Source organism: Cibotium barometz, chromosome 40, assembly GCF_041138505.1.
Source record: "Cibotium barometz isolate CiBa-2024 chromosome 40, ASM4113850v1, whole genome shotgun sequence".
Taxonomy (NCBI): Eukaryota; Viridiplantae; Streptophyta; class Polypodiopsida; order Cyatheales; family Cibotiaceae; genus Cibotium; species Cibotium barometz.
The window spans coordinates 30,977,309-30,986,898 of NC_141085.1; the positions used below are offsets into that span (position 1 = coordinate 30,977,309).

General features: G+C 41.1%; 1 protein-coding gene across 1 annotated transcript; it reads left to right on the plus strand.

The window, feature by feature from the left end:
* Positions 1-3,869: 3,869 nt before the first annotated feature.
* LOC147615404 (uncharacterized) lies at positions 3,870-9,176 on the plus strand. Its single transcript, XM_086779501.1, has 8 exons — positions 3,870-4,966; positions 5,397-5,457; positions 5,548-5,801; positions 5,955-6,157; positions 6,324-6,492; positions 6,644-8,353; positions 8,430-8,512; positions 8,700-9,176. The coding sequence occupies exons 1-8, from the start codon at positions 4,892-4,894 to the stop codon at positions 8,767-8,769; spliced, it is 2,625 nt and encodes an 874-aa protein (XP_086635627.1). The 5' UTR covers positions 3,870-4,891; the 3' UTR covers positions 8,770-9,176.
* The last annotated feature ends 414 nt before the right edge of the window (positions 9,177-9,590 follow it).

Here is a 9,590-nt window from a genome sequence, read left to right on the forward strand (position 1 = left end):
GCATAAACATCATGATGAATATTAATATTAGAATAGTATACATATAATGATGATAACCAAAACATATAAATTCATGCACGTGCAATGTATTAGAAGTGAAAAGATAATAACCATATGCAAGTTGGTTAGTTTTTATTGGGCACACTTTTTAATATAAAACATGGAAATGCTTTAGTTTAGTCCATGTGGTTCAAAAACATCTCAGTCTTTTATGGTAAGAGGGAATCCATGCATATTGTGACATGGGTAATATTGTACACATGGAAAGTGTTTCCAATAAAATATATGCTTAATAAGGCTCTTTATGCTAGTAGTTTTTGACATCTCTAGAAGATTCTGAGAAAAAAAACATCAAGGGAGGTGAAAAGTGTAAGAGAAGGAATTATTTTGTCCCCTAAAGTGATATCATCCCTTATAGTTTTGCTTTTCATTGCTTTACCCCCTCACATGAGCAACCAAAAGGCATGTTTATGGCCTCATGTTTTCAAAGAAGGCATTGGAGTACTATTTTAAGTATAAGGTAACCTAATATGTTATTTTGGCATGAGCTTTGGGAATCTTGTGCATTGAATACTGATTATAAAGACTATCATATCACTTCACATTGATAGTTTGATGGTGAGCAAGATAAACTTAATGCATCCATTTAATTCTACATCTTTGTTTTACATAAAAATCAAAGGGTGCTAAGTAATGGGGATTACACTACCCCCTTCTCCTCGTGAGCGTAATGCTTAATACACTACATATCGTGAAGAAGACTAATGTCCATTAACTATGTGTGAACCTTATCCTAAAGAAGGAATGTAAGGCTAATCTACATTGTGTGAAGAGGAAGTGGAGCATCTAAAACTACTTACAAATAAACCCCCACTCATTTGACATGTGGGGGATTGAGTGGGGAAGATCCTTTGTACAAAATTGGCAAGTGGTCAAGATGGGCACCCTACCTTTAGCACTACCATGTATGAAACTCTCATTGCTTATATGTATGTAAACAAGGCTGAATAGTTAAGAAGGAACAAGGGCCTTGCAAAGTGTGAATAGCGGGGGGGGGGGGATGGAGGAGAGCATACATATAGTTGTGGATTTGTGAGGTTTTGACAAATGTAAAAATGCACCATAGTTTTACATGGACCCAAGCTTAAATTTGGACAATGTAAAATCTTTCTTTAGGCATGCCAAAGAAGTGAAAGGAAGACTAAATTTATGAGTTTAGAAGTATTAGACATTCAAATCCAAGTGATTAAGTTGTACGAAGCAAAATGTGTGCCTTAAGTAATGGCAACGTCTTATCTAGTTTTGATTTGTTGTGAAAGGAAGACTAAGTTTATGAGTTTAGAAGTATTAGTTATTCAAGGGTTAAATGATATCTTACCACTTCAAATCCAAGTGACTAGGTTGTACGTAGCAAAATGTGTGCCTTAAGTAATGACAACTTCTTATCTAGTTTTAATTTGTTGGGTCCTTAGTTTACTTGATGTGTTTGCTTCCATTAGATTTATGTTGAATGTTGAAGATTTTCCATCAATGCCATGGGAAAAGCATGGATGGACAATGTTCCTTATTGAGTGGCCAAACACGGGACAAGAAATGAATTATGTATAAAGTTCCCAGAGGGGGTTTAGACACCATTGAGTTTCCAAATCATGCATAGATAAGAAGGTGTTTGAGGAGGGGTAAGTTGCCTTCAATTGGTAGGCTAAAACCACTTAATAGCTTTTTCCTTAAGTGCATGCCATGGAAGTGTACAAATTTCAAAATTTAAAATTAGAACTCCCTTAAAAAGTGGGTCTACCCTTCACAAGAAGGGTAAATAAACATTTCATCAATCAAATGAAGGGATAGCTTTTAAATTTCCCTTCACAAGAAGGGTAAATAAACATTTCATCAATTAAATGAAGGGATAGTTTTTATATTACCCTTCACAAGAAGAGTAAATAAATATTTCATCAATCAAATGTTGATTTGCCCTTCACAAGAAGGGTAAATAAACTTTCCAAAAAAAAAGAAGGGTAAATAAACATTTCATAAATCAAAAGAAGGGATAGCTTTTAAATTATCAAGTAAGATCCCCTTATTTTTTTCGTTTGCCATAACTTAATAGTATCTTCCATAATAACACGTGGCTTGGTGGCTTAGAGCCATCATAGCATCGCTCTATCTCTGTCAGGCCATCCCCATTAATGCTTGCTACCAGGTTAGGCTTCTGGAAGAGTTGTGTGCACGGTGAATGTTGCAGTAAGTAGAATGAGGCCTTTGTAAGGCACTCTATTTTGTAAATTATGACTTTGTCTCTCTATTATAGCCCTAGAATTTAAAGGGTGACCTCAAAATTTCATTTGAATGGCTGGTTTTGAACTTGCACATCTTCGTGTTGAAGAGGGAAGGGCATACTACGTAAAAAATGACTACTCTCAACTCAAGGAAGGCTCACAGAGAACTTAAACTATAGGTATTTTTTAAAATTACTAACTAAAAGTCCCGTGGACTCAATTTATTTAATGAATATTTTTTTCATCGTTGTGTGCCTCTATTTTTAATTATACACTTGGGATGATGGACGAGCAAAAGGAAGTTCCTTGTGTTGAGCCATGAGAACGTGATATGCAACAGAGAGGAGCGAGCCTTCATTAATAACCAAACTGAGACATAAAAAGAAACACAAAACCTCCCATAACCCTTGCACGAGAGAGGACACCATAGCATATGATCATCTGGCCCTAACAAGCATGGATAGAAGTAGGCCCAATCATCGAAAGACACGCTATAAGGTGTAAGCACACACAAGAAAACCTAGAAGGGCACTGGACCCACATGAATCCAAACGATTTCTCTATAGCATCATGAATGATAGATGATTTTTCCAAAAACTACCGGTTATTTGATTGAGAAGCGGGTGGGCGGGCGTTTTTAAGTAGCGTTTGAGTTCTTTGAAGGTTAACTAAGGTTTTAAAAATAAGGTTAACTAAGGTTTTAAAAATCAACTATCGAATCTTATCATTTAATGAATGATTTTTTTCAATCGTTGTGTGCCCCTATTACTATTTTTTAATTATCGATTTTTTTCAATCGTTGTGTGCCCCTATTACTATTTTTTAATTATCTTGCCATTCTTTCGAAGGGCAACTTTCTTTCTACCCTTCTTGTGTTGGTTGCACAACTGGGTGTGTGTGGGTAAAAGTAAGAGGGAAGGGGGGCGGAGGGACTGGGGAGGATCTATTTTAGGGTGAAAATAAAGAGGTTGACATGTACCCTCGACTTCTTAAAAAGAAGGAGAAGGATAGAGCTCCTACTTCTTCTTTTCAAGGAGAAGAAAGCGGCTAAAGCTCCTTTTGAAGGGTACTACTCCAGCTAGGGTACTGCAACCTTGAAATTTTGAGGGATTGAAACTGAAATTCAAACTTCAAAGTTGAAAGGGGTGGGGCGTTAGTTGGTGGGCAGTTTTATTTCAAAGGCGGGGTGGGGCCAATGGGTGGTGCATTTAATTTTCAAAGGTTCCGGGGAAAAAATTGACCCCTCTCCAAAATAAAAGGGGAAAAAAAGGGCGGGGAACTGCTGTTCAAAAAGGGCGGTAAGAAACGGGCGTCGTGCTGACGATGACAAGCTTTTAAATTTCAAAAAATAAAAATTGGTCGTCTCTCTCTAGGTTTGTTTATTCTCTCTCTTCCCCGCATTTTGAAACTCTCCCTGCGCGCTGACAGGCCCCCACTAATCCCCACGACCCCTGTGCGTGTCTGACAGTTGTTTTTTTTAAATTTTTTTGTTTATTTATTTATTTTGAGGACATCGGCGTCGCCAGGACCCCTCCCTGCTTTTTGCCTTTCTTGTCGCCAGGCTTTTGCCGTTCCGGCATGCGCCGTCCCAGCATTCAACAGCCCTATCAATCCTACGACACGATGGTCTCCATGACCCACCCCTTCCTGCATTTAATCATCAGCACACCGCCGCATCTCCACCATTACCGGCAGATTCAGCTTCAGCAGCGCTCCCCCCCTTGCCACCCCTAGGGTTTCACCTTTGGCCGTACCACCATCACCTCCATCATCGGTGGTTGCCGCCCCACATGCCACCGAAAGCTTCACAGCACCTCCTAAAACATCATCACCATCACCTTGCCGGTGCAGTAGGGCTTGCCTCCACTTCGGCCATATCTTTACCATCAGCAGCATCAGGCAGTGGCTCCTACTGCAGAAAGTGGCTTCTAAGGTTGCACAATTAACCTCATCATCAGCATTATCATCATCATCGGCTGTGAAGGCAAATGCATATGCACATTCAGCAGGAAGCCCCTCCTCATATTGAGCTTACTTGAACAGATTCCATTGTCTTCTAAGGTATTCTACATCTGCTCTATCATCACCATCATCATTAGTAACAGTGGTTGCAGATGCATGTGCAGCAGAAATCCTTACCTTATTGAGCTTGCTGCATCAGAATCCATTGCCTCACAGGATTTCACCACACATTTTACCATCACCAGCAGAGGCAGTGGATGGGTATGTAAATGCAATATCACATACAGACGCACATGTAGGAGCAGGCAGCTGCTCCCCATACGAGCCTCCATTGCCTAAGGTTTTACCAGTGGCCATAATTCCGCCTCTGTTACCTTATCATCATCAGTAGCAGTGACTATTGTATTCGAGCAGCAAATGCTTATGCACATGCCATAGATAGCCTCTCTCCTCACACGGAGCTCTCAACAAGCACCATGGCTTCCTAAAGTTTGTACCACCACCACATCATTGTAGTCATTATCATCTATAATTGTGAGCACCATCATTTGTAAGAACAGAAGACGCGGATGCAATTGCAGCAGAAAGCCCCTCCTCATACTGAGCTCACAACAGGCAGCACAGCTTCATAAGGTTTCACATTTGAATGTGCCATGGGCTGGCTCCTTGGCTGCTTCAAATGCAGACAGAGACACCGTGGCAGCAGTTACTTAAACCCCACAGCAAAGGTATGTGCATTCAACAAACTTGATTTTACTGGTTTAGATCCAAGCATTGATGCGTGCTTGATTTAGGGTCTCTTCTTGGTGTTTCTCTTGCTTACCTATGGCTTGCTGTGGGATTTAGTTTCTTGGTGTTTCTCTTGCTCACCTATGGCTTGCTGCGGGATTTAATTCCCATTTATGCTGCTTGGTGTTGGATTTATGTGCTTCTTCATATTATACATTTTGCTGCTAATCTTTTCTATCCAGGAGTTTCCCCCTGTTTTATGTTGCTCGATTAATGCTTTCTGTATTGAACAGGCTTTGATCTGTGGGTTTACATTGTGTGTTCTGGTTTGAACTGCTTTCCCCCCCTTAAATTCTTCTTTAGATGATGGTTTCTGTTCTACCTGCCTGATGCATGTGCCCTGACTTTAAATTCTGTTTCTTATTTCAGGAGCAGAATAAGATTGCTGTTAATGCTGTCCCTCTAACTGCCAATTTTGCTCGGACACAAGGTAGAAGGGGCGGTGCCAACAAAATCTGCTCTACCAATCTTTCCAGCAAATTTTTGTGTGTTTTAATGTGTGTTTCTGAATCCTCAACAGCAAGAAGTCAAGGAGAGCTAGTGGGCTTCAGCCTTCATCCAGAGAAGTGTGAGGTGGAAAGGAATGTTCCAACACAGGGCAATGACTTGGATAAGAGCCATTCAGCATCTACCAAGACAGAAAAGAGAGGTATTTTGGCTAGGAAATGTTCATCAGATCAACTGCTGCAGGTGGAGAAGCTCAAAGAAGAGCTCAACAACCTTAACAGCAAGCTTGTTGAAGAGGCAAAGGAGGCAAAGAATCTCACTAGTGAGGTGCAATGTTTGCTGTTTTATTGTCCCATGGAAACAAGTAACTAGTGTCTCATAATGATTGATCCATCTTAATATACCTGTGAAGCAGGCACGTGAAGATACCTGCTTCATCTCCATATGAACCTGTATAATAAATTACTACTTTTTTTGCAGGTGAGATACCTTCGAAACTGTGGCGAGTTGTTGGATTCTCCAGATGCATTCAAGAAGGCATTTGATGATTTGCAGAAGGCTTCAGAGGAGGGTCAGGTAGAAGAAAGCCGACATCTACTTCTTCTACAGTCTTTGCTCACAAAAATTGAATCTGATGGGGGAGCGCTGGTTGAGCCTTGTTTGGGGCACAAAGACCTAAACAGGTTTGAGCTGCTGTAGCTGCATGATTTCTTTGCACCTTAAAACTTGGTATCAGCGGTTTTTTAAGAGAAGAGAGTAAATTTTTATCAACGTGAATAAGACTAAAAGTTTTTCTTTGCTTCTCTCTGAACTGACACTGAATTTTGATTGTGGGATGGATGAGCATAGACCACAGTTGTCTGGTTCTAAAAGCAGGGGACATGTTGAGATTATTGAAGCTTCGGTGGACCTGCTTGAATCCATAGACAATTCTTCTTTGGTGACTCAGACAGAATCAGAATCCAGCTCGGAAAAGTCCACTGGAAAGACAGTTGCAATAGGGCATGATCAGTCTCAGGTTGGCCTTCTGTTTACTCCTTTATATTATATAATCCATTAGGGCTTGATCAGTCTCAGGCTAGCTTTGTTTTACTCCTTTTATAATCCAGCGCATTATAGTTTTTAACATTTTAAAATTTTTTCCCTCCTGTAAATTTTTTTTTTTGCAGTCCACTAAGGTCTCTAATGCCATGACATCCCAAGAAGAGAAGGAAAGCACATCTGAAGCTGAGCAGACGCTATTGAATACAAGGAAAGTTAATCCATCTGATTATGTTAACTCAGAAGCTAACCAGCCTCAGTTGATCCCAGTGGTAAGGAGAAGATCTTCTACAGCTCTCTCCTTCTCAGGATTCTTTTTAGTTGAAGATGCAGCAGGAAACAGGTTCACCTCAGAGCAGTTTGCAACTGAGGATTCTACCCACACAGAATCCTCAGGATCAAGGCCTTCTACCAAGATCATTGAGGAAACTGATTTGAGCAGTGATAATATTGATGAAGCTTCCAAAAGCTTGTTTGCATTTGCTACAGATGCTTCTCAAAGTCAGTCTGTTTCAGCTGAGCAGGCTATCTCTTTAAATGTTTCTCGAGATGATATTTTCTCCAACACAGACTCGGAGGTGGATCCTCAGTCAGTCGAGCCATATGCCAATGAGATTTGTTTTACTTCGTGCTACAGGCCATCTAAATGGTTATGGAGTGATGACAATGCCCATGAAGTGCAAGTGTCAACAACAAACCCAACCATGAAACGATCCCAGGTGTGCACTTCCAAAGATGGTTATGATGGGTTTTCAGATACATTATCCCACATATCATCAGAGTGCAGCAGTAAATGGAATGCCATTAATGAAGACAGTGAAAACCTAGATTATGGCCAGGTGAGCCATGGTTCTGATGCAAGCTCCTCCAGAACACCTCAGCTGCACATACCTTCAGTAGAAGACAAGGCTTCTGCAAAGAAAAGTGCCAATCCACATGCAACTGTAAGAGCTTCTACCATGGCACAGGAGGAGAATGCAATTATACGGAAAAAGATGAGTGCAGAATGCAGCAGCTTTACAGAAATTCAGAGTGAAAGGATGCCAAGAAATGAGGATTATCCAGTGCTTTCTCAGCAGCATCAGAGTGTTACTTTGATTGAAACAGCTGAAAGAAGGATTGCAAGGGCCATAGCCTCTGGATTGAAAGACAGCCTTGAAAACTTCAAATCGGAGGTACAGATAACCTTTGAGGAAACCAACTCTAGAGAGGCCTGCTTATCTGGAGGACTCAAGCAGTTATCTTCAAATAGGGAAGCTTTTGCTGGCCAGAACAAGCTATTTGTGTTGGAATCAACAGATAAAGGCACATTCAAGCAAGGGCTTACTCCATCTAAGACATTTACAGTTACATCTCCCAGTATACCAACCTTACCAAGCTTAATACATTGTCAAGACATTTCAAGGACGGAGCTATCTTCACCCGCTGGTGCCACCTCGGCTTCGACTCCTACCCCCGAAGCATCACCACACACTATACATACACAATCTCCTTTGCCACATGTCATCACAGAACAAGAGTTGACTCCACATAGGCTCACTTCAAATTCACCTGCAGAGATGCAATCACCACCAAACTCAGTACATTCACAGCTTTCTGTACCAGCATTATCCAATAAAGGTACATCTAAGACACAACTAACTCCTTCTAGGACACCTTCAGCTTCCTCTTCACAGGTTGAAACGCCAAGCTCTGTACAGAGTCAAGTATCTCCTGTCAAGCTTGCAGAGGATAGGCCCATATTGGGAACTGTGGCAGCTCATTGGAGCCACTCATCATCAACTCAGAAGTGGTGGGATGGGAAAGGGATCCCGAACTCTACCAATAAATACAAAGAGGTATTGGTTGGCTTACCATGTGTTTCTGTGACAGTTTATAGACAATTTTATATGAGTGATTGGGTTACTTGTACAGGACCAGAAAGTCAGCTGGCATGCTACCCCCTTCGAGGTCAGGCTTGAACGAGCACTAGCCAAGCAAGGGCGTGCGCTCCAAAAGTGGGTGAACTTTTTTCCTCAACTTTTCTTCTAACTCATAATTATGTGCTGGGATTTAGTCCTTGTTTCTCACATTGGCAAGTCTGAACCCCCACATTATGCATTCGATAATCTGAATGCAGTGAGTACTGATGGTGCTGAGAAAGTGCAGTTACGTTTAACTAAATATGTTGTTAAAATTTTTTAGGAAGCTTTTTGCGGGAGCTATGGCTACAGAGATGGAGGTGAGCACTGGGCCTATTACTTCCCCAAGCTGAAAGGGGAATCAAAGGTCATTGTACTAAATTAGGGTGGGTCTGTGGCCCGCTGGGATAAGTGTATAAGCCGAATAAAATTTTGTAGCTTCAGGGTCTGTGTTTGCAGGTCCGTCACACAATGTGGCCCCTTTATACTCCTTGATGTATTCACACACATAAGATGGAGTATTGACGTGTATTTCCATCATTGAGTGCACAGTGAGATCTCTTATTAGTCCCTATGAGACCCCTCCGATAGTCTCATGCATTCTCTTATATAAGGTGGGCTATGGATTATCTCTTTCCATCACTGAGGGCACATGTTAAGTCAGTTGCTCTTTCTTTCTCACTCTCTCTCTCCCAAGTTGGAGTAGAGTAGACCTTGTATCTTAGGATACTCTTAAATCAACGCATATCCTTTTATGCCCAAGGCGTGTGTATGATGTGCTGTTCTTGTTCTCTTCTTTTGAACCAAATTGTCATATGCCTCCATTCTCAAGAAGGCGTGTGTATGAGGTGGGGGAGATGGCCTAGTGTGTATTGTCATATGCCTCCATTCTAAAAAAGGCGTGTGTATTTTAGAATGGCGTGTGTATGAGGTGGGGGAGGTGGCCTAGTCTAGTGTGTATTGTCATATGCCTCCATTCTCAAAAAGGTGTGTATGAGGTGGGGGAGATGGCCTAGTGATTTTTTTTAATGAAATGTGATCCGTCAATTTTGTCCCTAAAATAACCCTCGAAATAAATTTTTTAAAAACTTTGCCATGTCATCAAAGAGCACCCATAATAGCTACATACATTTTTTAACATTTGCAAGTGTACTAAAAATGTTACCTTCTAAAT